General features: G+C 37.7%; 1 protein-coding gene across 1 annotated transcript in view; it reads right to left on the bottom strand.

Annotated features, from left to right (window-relative positions):
* Ythdc2 (YTH domain containing 2) overlaps positions 1-18272 on the bottom strand; it is a 58084-nt gene extending 39812 nt beyond the window's left edge. Inside the window, exons 1-9 of the mRNA XM_036204865.1 lie at positions 17800-18272; positions 16399-16489; positions 12299-12495; positions 10763-10962; positions 7967-8133; positions 6676-6778; positions 5525-5681; positions 2506-2613; positions 974-1122 (exon numbers count right to left, since the gene is read on the bottom strand). Coding sequence (XP_036060758.1) covers positions 974-1122; positions 2506-2613; positions 5525-5681; positions 6676-6778; positions 7967-8133; positions 10763-10962; positions 12299-12495; positions 16399-16489; positions 17800-18040 — 1413 coding nt within the window. The 5' untranslated portion in view covers positions 18041-18272. The remainder of the gene's footprint in view (positions 1-973; positions 1123-2505; positions 2614-5524; positions 5682-6675; positions 6779-7966; positions 8134-10762; positions 10963-12298; positions 12496-16398; positions 16490-17799) is intronic.
* Between the last annotated feature and the right edge of the window lie 809 nt (positions 18273-19081).

Raw genomic sequence — 19081 nt, 5'->3', positions numbered from 1 at the left:
AAGGAAAGTAAAATGGCTACAATCATCACAAGAACTAAAAAGCATACAACATATACACACTATTACAGCAAAAGTCTCTAATTTCCTCTTACAAACATTATCTTTCAAAACACTATATTTTGATATTATAGTCATCAACATAATATTACACTTTGATAAAAGTGAGCTTGTCCACAAGGTACTAGCCCCATGATCAAGCCACATGTACTAACTGTGCTTCTGATGGTAAATGTACTATATACCATTGGTTTATTTTCCAGCTACCTCAGAGGAAGCATTACCCTAGACCTTCTCAACACTAATACCAGTCTCTGCTCGATATCCAGTACACTGGAGTCTGCTGGCATGGAGGCTCTCACTTATAAGCCCAGCAACTCAGAAAACTGAGGCAGGAGAATACAAGTTTCAAAGCCATCCTGTGCTATATTCCAGACAACTTGGGCTGTCTCCAAAACCCAAAAGTAATTCCTTTCCTATCCTACCTCCCCACAAAGAAGCTCTGCTGGCAGGGAGACAGGTTATACCAGGCTTTAGAAGCTTTTCCTATGTACAATGTCCAACTCAGTTCTTAAAACCACAAGTTTACACAGTGAAAATGCTAATCATGGACTGGAGAGACTGCTCAGCAATTAAAGGCTAGGCTCACAACAAAAATGTCAAAATGCTGACCACTAACTCAAATGGATCTCCCCTACACTATACAATTTTAAAGCATCCTTCAGAAGCCTCTTTTAAAATTATGCAGGCATAATTCTTCTGGATACATCAGAACTTAAACACTAGTGTAGAATGTGAGCATCCCCACATCTTCTCTGAAAATTATTTTGTAAATATCTTGCAGAAAATAAACTAAAAAAATTACCCTCCACTAACAAAGTAAAAAAGTATTATTACCTCATTAAAGCTGTTTAACTTGCAAACTTTTTACTCAAAATATCACTATGAACCAGTATATTAAAATATCATATTTTACCAGCTGACTGAAGACAGCATCACCTCCATCATCTAATAAATCATACTCTTCAGACACACTTGCAACAGCTCTTTGCCTCTGAGATTCAGACTTGAAAGTATTTTCTTGAGCTGAGTACCATTCAGTAAGTGTGGTCTGTTGTTTCTCCTCTAAATTACAAAGGGGAAAAAAAGCAGACATGTTCTTTCCTTTTGATAATGTGCTCCTTTGTTTAAAAATAAGAAACAAAACCGGAAACATAACTGAATCTCCAATCACTTGAAAGTTGGCTTTACTTTAGAGTCAGTTTTTAAAAATAAACTGGGTCTTTCATAAAGTTATATGCAACATAAAGACATACCAAGCTGCATAAAAACATTCATCCATTGGAAAGAAGGCTGCTTCTAACCCAGAGTGTCAAGAAAAGCATCTTTCCCCATTTTAAATCAATGACTAATATTCATATGGTACTTCATAGACAATTATTCATTCAATTTGTACCATCTCAATTGTTTTAGATACAAGAAGTCAGAAATTTCAAAAGTTTTAACATGTTTCATAATTTACATGTAAGCAATGATGTACTTTGCAGTGACATAGGAATCGCTAAATTAAGTCAAGTGGAGAATCAATTAGTTATGTGCCCATGATCATGCATAGTAAACAAAGAAATCAAGAGTATAAGCAAGGAGACTATAAAAAGGAAAGGGGGATATAAATTCTAATTCATAAACTGAAACACATTATGTCACTGTATGAATTTCTTTAAGCAAATATTGATAAAATGGAAGTGAAGATGAACCCATTGAGTAATACCAGATTTGGAAATCTTTTTGGGAATATAAACCATGTTGTAATCCTAGGATTCAGCAGGCAGAGGAAAAAGATTAAGCAAGTTCCAGGCCAAAGTGAGCTAAACAGTGAGATCACATCTCAGAAAAATAAATAAAAAATTGGAAAACAACATTTTTCAAAAGATAAGCCTGTTATCATCAATCAAGACACTCCTTCCACTCCCACCCATCAACTTCTTAATTCCACCTAATGAAGTAAGGCATGGGAAGCCAGCACATATCTCACTGCTGTCTTAAGATACTGACGAAGCCTCCAAATTCAGACACACTCATCCTCCTCAATTCCAGTATGTATAATTCCTTTCCACAGATTAGAACTTCTGGGTATAAACCAGAATGCACAAGTTAAGAACACTGCTGTTCTTCCAGAGGACCTGGGTTCTATTCCCAGGACCCACAGGGTGGCTCATAGTCACTTGCAGCTCCTGTTCCAGGGGATCCAATGATCTCTTCTGGCCTGTGCAGGCACAGCATGCATACGGTGCAGACATACAAGCATGTAAAACACCCATGCACATTTAGTAAAAATAAATAAATCTTCCTTTTAAAAGAATATTTAGGACAATTTTATCACATAGTTTTATCTAGTTACACACAAGAGAAAAATGTTTTCAAGTTTCCTTGTTATTCTGTATGCTAAGACTATACAGCATTGTAAGAAATATTTTTCAACAGTAATTTCTTTGCTAAAAACCTTACCACGTTGCTTTTCCTTTTTGTACTTTAACATTTCTTTGTTGGTATATCCAGTAGTTCTTAAAATATCTTCTAGAAACATTTCTTTTACTTCAAATGGTCTTCCCTGTACTAAAGAATAAAAATGTTTAGTTATCAAATTTGCATTCTATAGATAATTCACAAAAAGTAAAAATGCCCACATTTAATGAAGCATCTGATAATATGCAAAGGCTGTTCCAAAGCTCCAGTGACACTCCTGACCCTTCCTGTTAGCTGTTACTCTGCTCTATAGACATCTGACTAGAGTGGACACCTGACTTCATATTCTAGACAAGTTCACATTCTTTCCTCCTAGTGTTTACTACCTACTTGCCACATGCCTGGCATCACATTAGGGACCAGGAATATTACATGGTAAATACAAACAGTGCTACTTCCTTCTTCCATGAGGCACATGAAGCAAGAAAGACCAGTAATATGAAAAAGAATGTAAACAGGAAATTGTGCAAAGTCCAATGAGAAAGTCCTACAAGAAAAAAGTATGGGGTGGCTGGACAGATGACTCAGAGGTTAAGAACAGTGTCAGTGGCTGCTCTTCCAGAGGGCCTGGGTTCAATTTCTAGCACCCACATGACAGCTCATAGCTGTCTATGGCTCCAGTTCTAGGAGATCTGTCACCTTCACACCAGTGCACATAAAATAAAGTGAAATAAATTATTTTAAAAAAAGAAAGAAGTATGGAATATCACAGCAGTGTACCACAGGGAAGTGATTCCATCAAGAAAAGATTTTTACTGAGACACCAGAGAAGAAGGACATAAAATAACTGCACTCCACAGAAAGTACATGGTATGTGAAGATAACACAACATGCACAATGTCACTATGGCAGAACCAGAATGAGGCTGTTTTCCAGAAACTAAAAGGAAAGTACAAGAGGAGAGGCAAGAGAAATTAAAGAGAGAAACAAACTAAGTCATATTAAGGGTCTTTGTCTTGAAATAAAGGTCATTCACGATTTAAAACAGTAGTCAGCATCATCAGAATTGACTTCAGAAAGGACCACCCTGGAAACAATATGGAAAATGGATTTTTAAAGACAGAACAGTAAAACCAGGTAGGCATGTAAAATAGTTCAGGAATCGAGGAAAACAGGTTAAATAAGAACAGTGAGATTAAAGATTAAAAAACAAAAAACCTAGATGGATTATTGAAACAGAAAGTAAAATAAAGAAAAATCATAATTTGTTATGAAAATATTTTAAATCCACTATAATACCTGGCTATCTGGCTTGCCCAACAAGAAGAATGTTTCTGAGCAATAAGGAATAAAGAGAAATATGCTGGCCAATGAGAGTTGAGGTTCCTGTCATGCTTATCAAAGGTAACAAGCAAACTTTCAATTAGCACAGGTATCAATTTTATGTGTCTATCTTCAGAAATATTATTAATATTATCAGACAAATGTACAATTTTGAGACTTAGGTGACTGTAGATATCACCCAAGATACACAGGACAAAAAGAAAAACATAATTTATAGATTATGTATTCAGTTTAGGACATACTTGAAGTGATATACCTATAAAGTCTCTACATTAAAAACTCTGGAGAACAATCATCAGTATACAATAGAAAGTAGGAACAAGCATTTAAAAAAAAAAAAAAGCTTCCAGGGAAAGTAATGTACATCTACAATAGCTACTAGAGTTGCAAAAAAGGGGAGGAAGAGAGAAGGAAAGAAGAGTGAACAGAAACAGAAAGGAAAAAAAGGTTTAAAAAGTATCAACTTATTAGTACATACACATGAAGAGAAGGCCAGAGAGAAAACACTATAATGTAGAATAAGACTCAAGAAGCAATGATCCTAAACAAACTGAGATCTGAGAATTACACACACAAAACACACACACACACACAGGGACAGAGAGAAATAAAATTTAATTTCAACTAAAAATGCTAAGTAAACAGCTTCTAACATTTCAAAAATGTAAATCAATCATCCTTTAGAAAAACTTACTTATACAGTGACTCTATTAATAAAATAATGATGGGGAGAACCTCAGGGTATGTCAGCAGACTAGAAGATGCCTTCCTGTGACCCAGCAGAGGAGAAGTACCAAGATAAGAAAATAATGAGGAAGAGCTCGGGAAACATACAAAGGGAGTCATAGTGTGGCTGAAAAGTGCAGGGAACAAAACATAAAATAAGCAAAAAGGATGTATAGTTCTCCAGCACATGGGAGGGAAGTAGAAGCCTCATCCAGAAGATAAACTAGGCAGCCAGGAGAAAAGAGGCTACAGTATCTATCCAGAGAACTCAAATCCAGCTGTAGGTATTGTTGAGACAACTGACTTCTCAAGCAGGACAAGTCAGGAGTGGACAGAGGTCCCCAAGCTTAGAGGTGGAGGGTCATACTAAGAGAAAAATCTATTGTTTAAAACTTACATACATGAGATCCTGAGACCAAAAGTACTCAACAAGTCAGGGAACCTAAATTCAAACTGCCACTGTCTCAGGGTTAAAGACAATGTAAGTGGGTAGCTGGCCCTGACATTGACAAGCCAAAAAGTGAAGGTGGTAAGAGGTACAGCTCAAGCAGCAGTGTGTACAGGGAAAGGAATCCTAAAGTACCAACATGAGAATTCACCTCATCAATCAAGAATAAGTCCGGAGTTTGATTGCCTTGAGCCTAGGGTCAGCAAGTGGATAAACATGACAGTACAGATGACTAACCCAGGGATCAGACAACGAAGCACAGAAGCTACAGAACAGTGTTTGAAGAGAAACACAGGACAAAAAGCAGCTCATTTCTTTTTAAGGTTAGATAATTGGATTTTCTACACAGCATCAGAGAGCTACAGATGCAAAAGAGGTCAAAGTAGAGACAGAGAAGCCTGTCTCATGGGCAACATAAACGAATATCCTCTACTTCAGAGTATCTCCCAATGTCCCTTTGAATAAGTAAATAAATAAATAAAACATAATCACACTTCAAAGTTTTACTTCAAAGAAATTATAGGAGATAACTGACAGTCTTACTATATATTACTGGACAACTTCCAAAGTATCTTATGAAGAGATTCACATCCAAGGCAGCACTAGAAAGGATGAGTTTCAAAGTTGGGTGTTTTTGCAACAAATCTCTTAACTTTGTAAGTAAAAAATCACTGAATCGATCCCTTTCATGCACTTCATCCTACAATGAATAGAAACAGAAATGAAACCATGGATCAGGTAAAACACTGGATGACTCAGTCCTTAAAAGAAAAACACTGCTAGATTTACACTGCTCAAATTAAATAAGGAAAGGCCAATCAATACCACAGAACATTTGCAGTATGTACAGTTCAGAAATCATCATGCATTAACAACTTATTGTAGATGACAAAGTATTGTCCCTTTTCATACAGAATGTAAAACTACAAAAACTATAAAAATTCTAAATTATCTCAGTCTATTAAATGCAATCTTAATACAAACAAAATCAATTTATATATACAGTAGTACACCCTTGTAATCTCAGCTACTCAGGAGGCTGAAGTAAGAAGGCAGCAAGTTGAAGGCCATCCTAAGCAATATAGCAAGATCCTTCTCAAATGAAGGCAAAAACAAACCAAAACTCATGTATGTGAACCTGTTAGCACTAGGGAGCAAGCAACTGGTTAGACAAGGTTTCTAAAAGATGCTTATTAAAGGCTAAAACAACTTAATCTATTTTTTGTCTGATAGAAACTAGAAAAAAGCTTAGAATACTTTAATAAAAGGGTAGCTCTTACTTTACAAGTAGCTAACTAATTCAGAAACTTAACCACAAAGTTCAATGACTATAAAGTATATAGCTGCAATTAGGAAATCTGTGACACTAAAGGAGTAATTAGAAAACTAAGTATAGTGACTAAAAAAAGCTTTTACCATTTCTAGAAATTTCTAAATACATGCATCATTTTCATAGGTGAAAAGCACATTTTTTAAAAACTTGCTACTTGTTTATTTCTCCCCTGACACAAAATGGTAACAGCATCTTTATGTAAAATAAGATATATTCTAATAATTTTACCACCAAATTACCTTGAACAGGACCTATTAAAGACAGTAATTCATTTTCATCTTACCCTATTTTAAAAATATTACTATGTAACTAATTATTAAGCTGTCTCAGTAATACTTGGCAAATTCAACAACAGTCTTACCACAATGACATGGGTCACTGTTGACAATGTGCTATCGCCTGCCATCAATGTACGAAGCAATACCCCATTAGTACAAAATGTCAGAAGTGTCTTTGGAGAAACCCTTTTTAAAAAACAAAATAAAGTGCACAATTACAAATCTTTTACACATAATTAAAATAAATTACTTTAAATGTTCACCATACTTTAGCAAATAATACCAATATAATGTGTATATTATTATGAATATAATTAATGTACTATTATATGTGGCTTATTAGAAAAGTTACATAAAATATACATAAGGCCTGACAATCACAAATTCATCAATAATAGCTTCTAATTAAGTAAGTTATATACTTTGTTAAAGAACTTAAGTAGGTTAAAAAAAAAAAAGCTTTAAAATTTTTAGTTCGGTTAAAAAGTTAACACAAGTGAAAAAACTTTTTCAGTCACTGCTACAAACCAAAAAACACAGAAGGTATTACTAGTATTACAGCAGGCTAAGCATCCTTGGTCTGGAAATTCAAACTCTCAAGTGTCTAACTTCAGATTTCAGAACATTCCATATTCTCAACTGGTAAAGTTTACACGGCTATCCAAAATCCAAAAAATTCTAAAACCTGATACACATGATCCCAAGCATTCTGGATAAGGGACACTCAATTGTACACTATCTCTAACACTGAGTCACTATCATTTCTGCGCTGCTATCTAAACTTCTCAGTAGATCAATGTTCTAGACTTTAGATGGTGTATTAGCTCATTTTATAAAACAAAGTCTCAGCAAAGTGAAACAGCTTGTACTTGATCATAACACTGTAATAGGATTTATACCTATGGCTCAGCTGTTCAAAACCTTACAAAGTTTAGATATGATATCAATATCTGAATATAGACTTACTAGTAGCAAAATTATCACTTAATTTTCTGGGGGTTTTTGTGATTTAGTTAATTTTTTATATTTTTAAATAAAATAATTCAATCACTTCCCCCAGCCTTTCCTCCTTCTACCAGTCCCTCCGATGTTTCCCCATTCTCAAATGACACTTTTTATTATTGTTACATATATGTGCACAAATAGCTTAATACAACCCGTTACGTCCAGTTTTGTTGTTCATGTCTTGTTTTTAGAGCTGACCACTTAATTATCCCTCTCTCCAGTCATTCACTGCCTGTGCTTTTGTCTGGGGTGGGACCCTTCAGACTTTCTCCCTTCCACTGACCATGATCATTTACTCCTCTATTTTTAGTCAAATGGATATATTTATCCAGCTTTAAGCATGGTGAACAGTAGGAAGACTGCCTTTACCTGCTTTCTAATCGGATCTGATAACCAATTGTTTGACCAATTCTTTCCCTTCTCTCTGCAGCAACTCTTTCAGCCACAGCAATAGCAGCTAATCGTCTTGGTTGAGTACAAAATATTCGGCAGGGGATGCCATTTTTAAAGCAATCATCTAATAGGAACTGAGGAATCTAAAACAAAAATTTTAAAACACTGTAAGATGGCATTCACTTTGCATACCCAGAAATATCAAAACAAATCAAATGTCAAAGCCCCACAGTATGCCAAGACATAAAATAGTCTTCAAATCAGTAAGTTTCATATAACTGTCAATAATCAATGAGAAAGTATGATTTTAAGAGATTTCATTTACAAAGGAGAACTAAAACTAAATATTTTAAATCAAATCTAACAAGAAATATTCAAGGCAAAGAAGACCTTCAAATACTTCTGAAAATCAAAAATGAGCAGACTATACTGAGAAATGTAATCCTGGATGATAACAATCACTACCATAATGTTAATTATCCCTCAAATTATCCTATAAAGACAATGAAATGACAAGGTTCCACTGTGATCATCAAGAAAACAATCCTAGAATTACAAATACTTTCCCATAATAAAATTCAGGAAGGTCATAAATATTTAAAATAAGTCTTATTGGGGCTAGGAGATGGCGCAGTAGTTAAGAGCACTTCCAGGTTCTTCCAAAGAACCCAGAACCTGGGTTCATTCAATTCCCAGCACCCATATGGCAGCTCACAACTATCTGCAACTCCAATCCCAGGGGATCTGAGAGCTTCTTCTGGTCTCTGTGAGCACTGCAATCATGTGGTACTTAATGATACTGAGATAACCCAAACCCAGAAAGACAGGTGCTGTAAATGCTCTCTCACACATGGATGCTGGCTAAAGTGTGTTTAAACTGAAATAGCAACAGAGGGGAGGGAACTACGGGCAATGAGGGTGGGTAATTCAAGGGGCAGGAGGCAGAATACAGTGGAAGGGGAATAAAGGACTAGGAAGAGCTCAACTGGTGTAGGGGAGCAGAGGGAAAGGCAGAGGAGAGTGTGGAAAGAAATAACTGATGCTAAAGACCTCTAAAAATGCCACATGGAAGCTCCTATTGTAAGCTTCCTAAAATACATACACATTGTATAAAAGGAGTTTAAATCGAGTTGCTCTATAACGGAGACAATGCTTCTCCCAAACACAATAGGCTATCAAATAAAAAGATGAGTATGGTTACATCTTTTTGAGTTGTTGGTCAGTGGGGTCCCATAGACCCACCCAAGCATTACACATTATTGCCACTGTTCTTGGTTACCCTCCAGAACTTGGCAGGAGCCTACTGCTGAAGACAGTACATACTGAATTTATACCTGGTACTGTTAACTAGGTCAAAACCCTGAAGCTGGCTAGGTCACAGACCCTGGGGAATAAAACAGAATAGTACTATTCCGTTAAATAGATATATTCCCTGTTCTTATCTTTACATTCATAGATCAGTAAGAAGTTTATTTACACAGTAGAGGGTGACAAATAGAGACCTACAACTGGCCAATGTGCAGAGAATAAGAGACTGGGGAGTGCTCAGCTCTAAATGGAACAGCAATAGCACACCCCTTCCCTCTAGGCTCAGGCACCATAAACAGAACAGAAAGACAGTAGGAGCTACAGGCAGTAGATATCTATAGCAAAACAGTATTTGCTAAACATGTCAGTGCCACTGTACACATGAACTCACAGTAGCTGTGACTGTTTGCACAGGATCTGCGCAAGATCAAGCCAGTCAAAATCCCAGCATGGATAAGAGAAGGGCTCATGAAGTTCCACCACTCACTGAGTAACTCTCAGCAACTGATGGCTATTGATGAAGGGAAAGTCAGTTTTCCTCAGGGATGCGGCCCCTGAGAGGCATACTAAGTAAACTGAGTGTGTTTTTTAAGAGTACATGAAGTTGGGAAGAAATCATGGCAAGGGACAGGGAAGAAATTGAAGGGGAGAAAAGATAGATTTGATGAAAATGCATTATATGCATGCATGAAATTCTCATAATAATGGAAAAAATTCTTTCACTTTCTACAAAATAGTCTCCATTTCATTTACATTATGAACATAAATAAGAAGAAATGTTCAAAAAGTATCTTAGTTCCAGAAACTGGTTAATAGACTTCTTTAAACTCTGTCTAGCTTTGTGGTTCACAGAACAGAAACATCAGAAATCTTAGCATTAAAGTAAATCTTACCACTAGGTGCTAGTTAGTATTATGTGGTATTTTGTAGACATTACTCTAAACCTTGCTCTAAAATGAACTAATTATCAGTCCCACTTTATAAATGAAAACAGGCTCACAATGTTTACAAAGCCAGATGAAGTCTTCACATCTAATAGATAAAATAACAGGAATTTGAACTCCAGACCTAGGTCCTCTCCTTTCAAGACTAAATGCATTAGTTTAAAAATAAGAAGGCAGAATGTAGTAGCACACTCTTTAATCCCAGCACTAGGGAGGTAGAGACAGATCTCAGTGAGTTCAAGGCCAGCCTGGTCTAGATAATGAGTTCCACGGACAGCCAGGCTACACAGACCCTGTCTCAAAAATAAATTAATTAACTTAAATAAATAAATAAAAAGTAGTAATTTAAAAGATTTCCTTCCTATAGATTCTCAGTATGTACTCAGTATCAATTTGTATATGAAATAACTATTGAAAGAATAATCAGATTTGTTGTCAAACACACAGTATAAGTTTGACATGAAACTATAAAATGGAATAAATTATATTTTCTTCTATATACAAAAAAGACAAGACAAACCTGTGTGGTCTTTCCAGACCCAGTTTCTCCTACAATCAAAACTACTTTATTTTCCTTTATTATTTTAACAATTTCTTCTTGTTTCTCAAAAACTGGTAAAGATTGCCTAAATGAATCAAATTCCGATTCTCCCCTTTTCACAGGGACTTGAGGTATGCCATTGTTGAGTCGTCCACTTGTCTTGCTCATTTCTCGGTTTTCTTCAAAAATGAATAAATAAACAGAAAGTTTATAATCTACACAGAAAGGACACATTGACAGCGAAGCTACATAACTTCATGCACTTCTTTTGGATGTTTCTTCTCTACCCAGTGCCTCAACTACTGACCTCTGTATGTGTCATTTTGTAGGCTACAAGTTTGGCATCAATTACACATTAAGTCTTTTTCAAAAATGTTTCCAATGCATAACAATTAAAAGCCAATAAAAATTAATTATTCCATAATCACTAAACTAAAACATAATCTTAATCACACAAATTATTTTGAGGTTTATCGTAAGTTTCTGAGTAACGTCGAAGAAAATTAAAGTTTTAAGCAGGAAATAATGTACATTATAAAACCTGTTAGAGATAAGGTAACATTACAAAAAAGGAAAATAGTCCACATGTTTAAAATGATATATATATATATATATATACATATATACATATATATATATATATAAAATTAAATGATCCACAGGATAATAATTATAAATCCAAGGTTCTATAAGCAGTATAATAAAGAATGTACCCTCCAAATAGCTCAAACTACTTCTGTGTATCCACACTTAAGATACTTTCTTTAGGGTTCAGGTTATATAACTTAATGGTAGTGTGCTTGCCCCACAGCATGTCAAAACAATCAAAACTTTAAAAATAAATAAAACAAGTTCTTTGATGATCTGGGATCATGTGTGTTCTATGAGCTGCAGACCTACTCCTTAGAAAATAGTAAGTATGCAAAGTCTACCCTAGGCAGTTAGATAATTTTCTCACCTTGAAAACAATTTTTTTCCAAATAAAATTATGACTTCACTTTATAATCTATATACCAACTGTCTTTGAATAATTTAACATACTGAAGATTCTTCCCCAGCCCTTAGCAGAAGCTAAAGCCCCAGTTTAAAATCTTACTCATTAACACATCAAGGCAGTGATAGAGAAAAGTCCAGGCCCTTTGGTGTGAAATCTCAGCAGTGTTACTAGCCAGCTGAGAACCATAAAGGAATCACTTCACCCTTCTGAGCTCCAGCTTCACCATGCTCAGTTGCTATTGTGAGGCTAGAAGGAGTGAGGATACCACCAAGGGCATGGTAATTATTCAATGAACGGTAGCTATTACAACAATCTCTAAAAATGTTGGTTCAATTGCATGATATGCCTTAATACTTTATTTTATTCCAAAATTTTCATAATTCTTAATCATCTCTAATACATTTATTAAAACTGAAAAAACTTGCACCATATTAGTTCTAAAAAATAAATTTGAGGTGGAAAAAAAAATAATCATCAAATAATACGGTAAATAAGGACAGTCCCCAGAAAATACATACCAGCTTCAACTGCAAACACATTTCCTCTTTCTGTTTTAGGCAGAAGTTCAGTACGCTCTTTATTGGTGACAGGAAATCTCTGAATTAGGCTCCTAACAGCATGTTTTGTATTATGAGTCAAATTACAGGTCATCATTGCATGAGCTGTCTCTGATCCATCTTTCTTCTTCACAGTGAGGTATCTATTTGCCCCCTTTCTGAATATTAATAGAAACCATTTATTTACTATATATATTAATAGAAATCAGCTTGTTCACATATGACATATGCCTACTCAGAAAATAAATCTCAAACAAAACAATGAAAAAGTAAAAATTCTTTGAGATATTAGAAGTCCCCCCAAAAAACAACAAAGATAAATTAAGCAACCACAAGTATCTTCAATTAACCTATCAAAATGCTACAAATCCAATTTTAAATAAACAATAACAAAGGAAAAAGCCCAATTTATCCAAAAATGTTAAAATTTGAATTTAGCAGACTCTATGGTAGATAAACCGTAACCAGTTAATACAAACTGGGAAATCTGAACAAAAGATCCTAAATGATACTGAAAAGGTGGTGGCTGACTGTTCATGTTAGCACATCCCACAGCATGCTTTGAGAATGTGTTTTATTCCAGGAGTGCTTGTTAAAAGAACCACTTTTAATAGCTGAACCAAACTGCATAACACAGCATTGCCAATAATTACTTCAAGCACATACTTTATAACTGAAAAGATTTTCCCCAAAACTTATAATCTTCAACTCTGTAACAGCTCAAGTTCCTGGCTCTAAGCCCAAGATAACAATACCTACTTTAAGGACTATTCATATGATTATGATAGCTGTAAATTATAGCACCTGTCACAGAGCAGGCTTTAAATAAGCAAAAGCTATTACAATAAGAAAAACAATCACTTCTTAAAGTCACCCAAATATTTCAAACAGTATTTTCATTTGCAGTTATAACTATCATATAAAAATGAGCAACAGAACCACAATATGGTGAAATGACATTACTTTATAATTTTCCCCATTTTCATTACATTTAAATCCTGTCAACAATATCTTCTCCATAAGAACACTAAACTGGGGACAGACTCGATGTCAACCCTGACACCTGAGTTCAACCCTGGGAATCCACAGGAGAACCAACTCTGTATGTTTTCACCTGATCATGTATGCTGTAGCACTGTGCATGCTTATGCTTTCACATGCATAAATGTTTATATAAATGTAAAGAACATTAAACTGTACTTTTAGCTGTGTCTTCTAAGTGCAGCTCTTACTTTACCAACATTTAAATTTCTGTATTTCCTTATTGAGCACCATAATGAACGGTAAGTTCTCAATTCTGTTGTCTACTCTCAGAATAGTCCAGATTAGCTGGGTGTGGTAAGACACCTGAGGTCCCAGCACTTGGGAGGAAAAAGACTGATAATCACGGAGTTCAAGACCAGCTTAGGTTACCTGAGAGAAGAAGTCTGCAGGCTAATGTTCATTCAATTAATTAACTATCTGACCAAAAGTACATCATTTTAGTTCTCTAACACTGTTGCTGGTTAATAAAAATATCTCTAACATTTCTGTGATATCAAGACATTTTCATCCTCTTTAAAAATTATCTTGGGAAGGCTTGTTATGTTTCACCTTTAACTAATTTTTTTCTCTGAAATTACTCATAATTCATAAATATATACCAGATACTATGGTATAAACTGTGATTACAAAATTGAGTAAAATATACTACTCTTTCCTGAACCCCACAGCCAAACTGATGGATCAAACTGAAACTTCCTAACACAGGCTACCTCTGTGTGCAAAAATTATTCAAATTAAGCAGGTACAAGTTTAAATTGCCACTGAAAATTGAGTTTCAGCAATATAACGGAAAGATGACAACTTGATAAAGATTTTATCCCTGACAGTTACCATTTGTCCCTATACACTAGGCACCACAAAGACAATGACACTACATGATATTTGGGGGAAAATATTCACATCATCTTTGTGGGAATGAAAATATGAAGTAGCAATTTATATAAATATGAAAACTAAAACACTGAGACCCCTCATCATGTATCTATTCCAAAAACAGACATCCCCTTTCCCAAACAAAATTAGAAACTAGCTGTACAGGTAGAGTGCTGCTAGATAAGTGAATTTCCTGAGTAAGTTTTTAAATAAGATATAATCCCACCTGCAATTATTAAACATAAAGTAAGTGTTGAGGACTAGCAAGATGCCTCAGTGAGTAAAACGCAGCCATGTTGTCCAAGTCTGACAACCTGAATTCGATCCCAGGATCCTATAGTAGAAGGAAAGACCTGAAAATGGACTCCTGAAAGTTGGCCTCTGACCTCCACATTCACAAGTCACGGTATGTACACTCGAATATGAACACACATACAATATAATTTAATTAAATTAAAAGTCAATGTTATGGGAGGAGGGAAGAGAAGACATTCATCAATATGCAAAAAATTACTTAGATAGGAAAAGTAAGCCTGGTGTTCTGTTGTTCAATACCAACTACTCAGTAGTTAAGTAGTTAGCAATAAGGTATACATCTTTAAATAGCTACAAGAGGATCCTAAATGTTCTCATCATAAAGAAGTAATAGTTATGTGAGGCAACAGATGTGCTAATTATGCTGATATCCCTAATGTACACACATAAGAAAGAATCACATTATACTGTGCAGTTCAAAATTAAAGCCAAAAAGGCTGGAGAGATGGCTCCACGGTTAAGAGCATTTGTTGCTCTTGCAGAGGACTGGGATTCAGTTCCTATCTGGTGCTTCAGAACCACCTGTAACTCCAGCTCCAAAGGATCCAGCACCCTCTCTGCCCTCTGCAGATACTACACGCACAGGGTGCACAGATAGACAGACAGACAAAACACCCATAACCATAAAATAAAAATAAATAACTCTTAAAAGAGAAAAAAAAATGTCACTGGCTCACCAAGCTGGACTTCAGTGCAATCTTTAGTCTGTCCTAGATTCTTTTTCTGAGTGAATACATGTGTGTGTGTTACATCACCCCAGGAAAAATCTGTCACTCAACACTCATTACCAGAAACACCAACATAACTCAATTGCAGACACTACTCTAGACTTAACATAGAAAGAGACCAGAGAAGCCCACATAACAAAACTTGCTTAAAAAATAAATAAATAAATAAATAAAATAAAACCTCTGTCTTCTCACAGTTAGATCCTAAGTTCCCATCCCATAATTTGCAACTTTTAGTTCAAGAACTTTTCCTTTGTCATGTCTTCATGAAGTTCTCTCTGCATATGTGAAATGCAGCTTTTACTAAATTCATCCCTTTCTCACACCTTTAATCCCAACACTTGGGAGGCAAAGACAGATCTGTGTTTGACACCAGCCTGATCTACAGAGTGAGTCCCAGGACAGCCAGGGCTACAAGGAGAAACTCTGTCTCAAAATAAATGAATAAATAAATAAATGGAGAGAAAGATAAATAGATAAAAGATAATAAACTTGTTTATTTTTCTCAGTAATCTGCCATTTACTAGTCTAGTGATAAAGCACCTAAGATGAACAACAAAAGCTATATTCACTTTTTAATTTTTTTAAACTTATTTTATGAGTATATACAAATTCAGGGGTTCACATGGAGGTCACTACACAACCATTTGGAGTTCATTCTCTCCTTTCACCTAGTTGAGGTTGGTTCCCACTTGTTATTTCTACCACTGTGCAAACTTCTGGCCCAGTCTGCATTCTCTTGCCCCCATTTCACCATGAGGGTATACAGTCATCACGGTAAGCAGAGTCAGCTTTCCTTTCCTTTCTTTTTTCAAGGTGGGTTCTGAGGATGGAATTCAGGCTGTCAGGCTTACAGAGCAGAAGCTGCTTTCACCACAGGAGCCACCTCCCTGGCCCTCACTTATTTTTTGCACCTGAGAGGTAAGGCAGATTGGAGGGAGAAAAGATGACCTTGGTACAGACTTAAATGAACTATCTACATATACTATAATTAAGAATGTGGAAGTTAAAACAGAAATAATAATTAAAATGTAGACAGACACATTTATCCCTTTTTGTAGGAAATAACTTCATAAAAATTAAGAAAAACTATAAACTTACCCTTTACTTTTAGAAACTAAACCAAGGGACTGACTCAGTCGGTGGATAAAGGCTCTTTCCGTACTGGTTAAAGAAGAAGGAAATTCCATTTCTACACAGGAAAAAAGATTCCACTTATAGACAATTATAGGTATCAAATATGAAAAATAAATGTAAGTATACAATCAAATTATACATTCAGGTGAAAGTATATTAATTCAGTAACTTATGTTTAATAGGATTCTGACACTAATTTTTAATATTTATTTAACGGTGTGTGTGTGTGTGTGTGTGTGTGTGTGTGTGTGTGTCTGAGTATATGTATGTGCACCATATGTGTACAGTGCCCACAGGTCAGAAGAGGCATCAGATCCCCTAGAACTGAGTTATGGATGGTTTTGAGCCACCGTGAGGGTGCTGGAAATCAAACCTGGGTCCTCTGCACGAGCCAGTGCTCTTAACTACGGAGCCAATCTCTCCAGCCCAGAGTTCTGATGTTAATTTTTAAGCTACATATAAATATGACAAAGGACTCTGAAATTCACCAAAGAGTATTCGTCTACGCTGAAATCTTGAATTGTCATAATAATTATGGACATATCTTACTATTTTAACTTATTCCTGTTTTACTTGACAAAATTGTATTTCCTTCAATAATAAGGTATACTCAAGCATGATGAATTCCAAACTGAAACTCTTACATCCTTGTTCTTAAAATTGTATAGCCATTTAATATTCACTATTTTCAGCCTGGATTTGTTGTGACATTTTGCGAAGGCGCTGCCTCTGTCAAATATATGTTCAAAATAATTTCGTTTACACTTTTAAACCGTTAAGCCTCATCAGCAAGGGGTCTCCTATTAAACAGCAAATCGGAATGAGCCAGGCAGACACTACGGGTCTTTCCAGTACTGTATTATGAGGACCGTGGCAAACAAACAGGTCTCTAGGCTGATGAGGTGTGAAACACCACGCCGCTTGGCATGCCAAAACGAGTTCAATTTGTGTTTGATAAGATACTTCTACAATTTAAAAAAAAAAAAAGCCATATATAGAGTCAGTCAGTATTTTTACTTATGTATTCCCTTTCCTTCCGCTTCTTTGAAGATTTTGACGATGATGGCAGCGGCTTACCAACTCCTTAAAAAATAATGTGGACAGCAGCCTAGGGCTGCAGAAAAGTCCCCAGGAGAAGGAAAAAAGTCGCACCTGGCAGCAACCTCCCCTCTTCACCTTCTGAAGTCCGGCCCCTGCTCCACCACCACCACCACCACCACCCCCGACCCACACGGCACCCCACTCCACGACCGACAGTCACGCGACCCGGGGGTGGGGGTGGGGGTGGGGGTGGTGGGGGCGGGCGGGCCCGGGGGGCGGGTGTCAGCCGGCAAGGTCCCCCCACGCCCCCGGCAGGAGCCTCACCTCGCTGGTCCCCGTATCGGAAGCGCTCCAGGGCGATGTTGACGGCGATCTTCACCTCCTCGTCGATGCGAATGTCTTTGAGCCCCTTGGCCCGTCCACCGCCTCCAGGGCCACACGAAGCCGGGACGCCGCCGCCGCCACTGCCTCCGCCTCCGCCCCCGCCGCCGCCGCCGCCGCCGCCTCCGGTGCCGCCTCCGCCAGGAGCCGGAGGACGCGGCGAGACGCTGCTCGGCCTGGACATGGCCCTGAGGAGAAGCTCGCTCCGCGTGGGAGCGGCCAGGCCTGCTGCCAGCGAGCAGTGACAAGGGACCGAGAAGAGCCTGTGGGAACCACGGCCCGCCGGCCGGCCGACCGACCGCCCGGCAGGCAGCACCGCGGCCGAGGAGCCGGAGAGCGCCACTCACAAGCGGCGACGGGAAGCGAAAGCGCGCCGGCACCGCTGCTGGCTCAGGGAAGCCGCGGGCTGGCGGGCGGGCGGGCGCGCGCGCGATGACGTCACCGGGGCGCGACGCCCGTGACTCCCCCCCCCCCCCCCCCCCCCCCCGCCCCAGGACGCCGGGACGCTGGCTAAGCCCTTGCTGGGTTAAGGAACGCGGTTCCCGGCCGGGTGATGCGGTCCTCGCGCCCCTGAGGCTTTGGTTCTCAGACAGTGTCGTGTAATCGGAGGACACATCAGGGCGGGCTTCTTGCCTCGCGATGGCATTGGCAACAAGGGTTTTCCCGCCTCTCTGGGGTTCATGGTCTAGTGGGAGCCGTGTAAGTACACTGAATACTTACCAATGGGTTTAGTGTTGGATAACGAATAACGTCTTAGTTATCTTTCATTCTGAGACACATGAAAAGTTGGTTATCTGAAATAAAGATTGAACTGTGTTTTACCTGGCAACGCTAAATGGGAGTGACAGCCCCCAAGAGGGGAAAAAAAAAATGGTTACGTGGTAGTTATTAAAGCGCTCACACTTGGAAGGAACAGCCCGTCGTGGAGGCAGAACGCCATAGCAAGGAGAACAGCAATGTTTTTGTGGTAAGATTAATGTAGAGACAGGACCTTCTCAAGAGTTGGGGAGATTATGCGCACTCTCATTGGCTCAAACAGCAATGATCTAAATTGCTTTCACGCTCGTATTACTATGGCTGTTCTCCAGAGAACAACCAAAGTTCCATTTTCCACTTTTCAAAATAAGAGGCAGAGAGTAAAGGCGTGCGCTACCACCGCCCAGCACTCGGGAGGCAGAGGCAGGTGGATCTCTGTGAGTTCGAGGCCAGCCCGGTCTACAGAGTG

This window comes from Onychomys torridus, chromosome 13, assembly GCF_903995425.1.
Source record: "Onychomys torridus chromosome 13, mOncTor1.1, whole genome shotgun sequence".
In the NCBI taxonomy this organism is placed as follows: Eukaryota; Metazoa; Chordata; class Mammalia; order Rodentia; family Cricetidae; genus Onychomys; species Onychomys torridus.
This window is presented reverse-complemented; position numbering and strand designations above follow the sequence as displayed.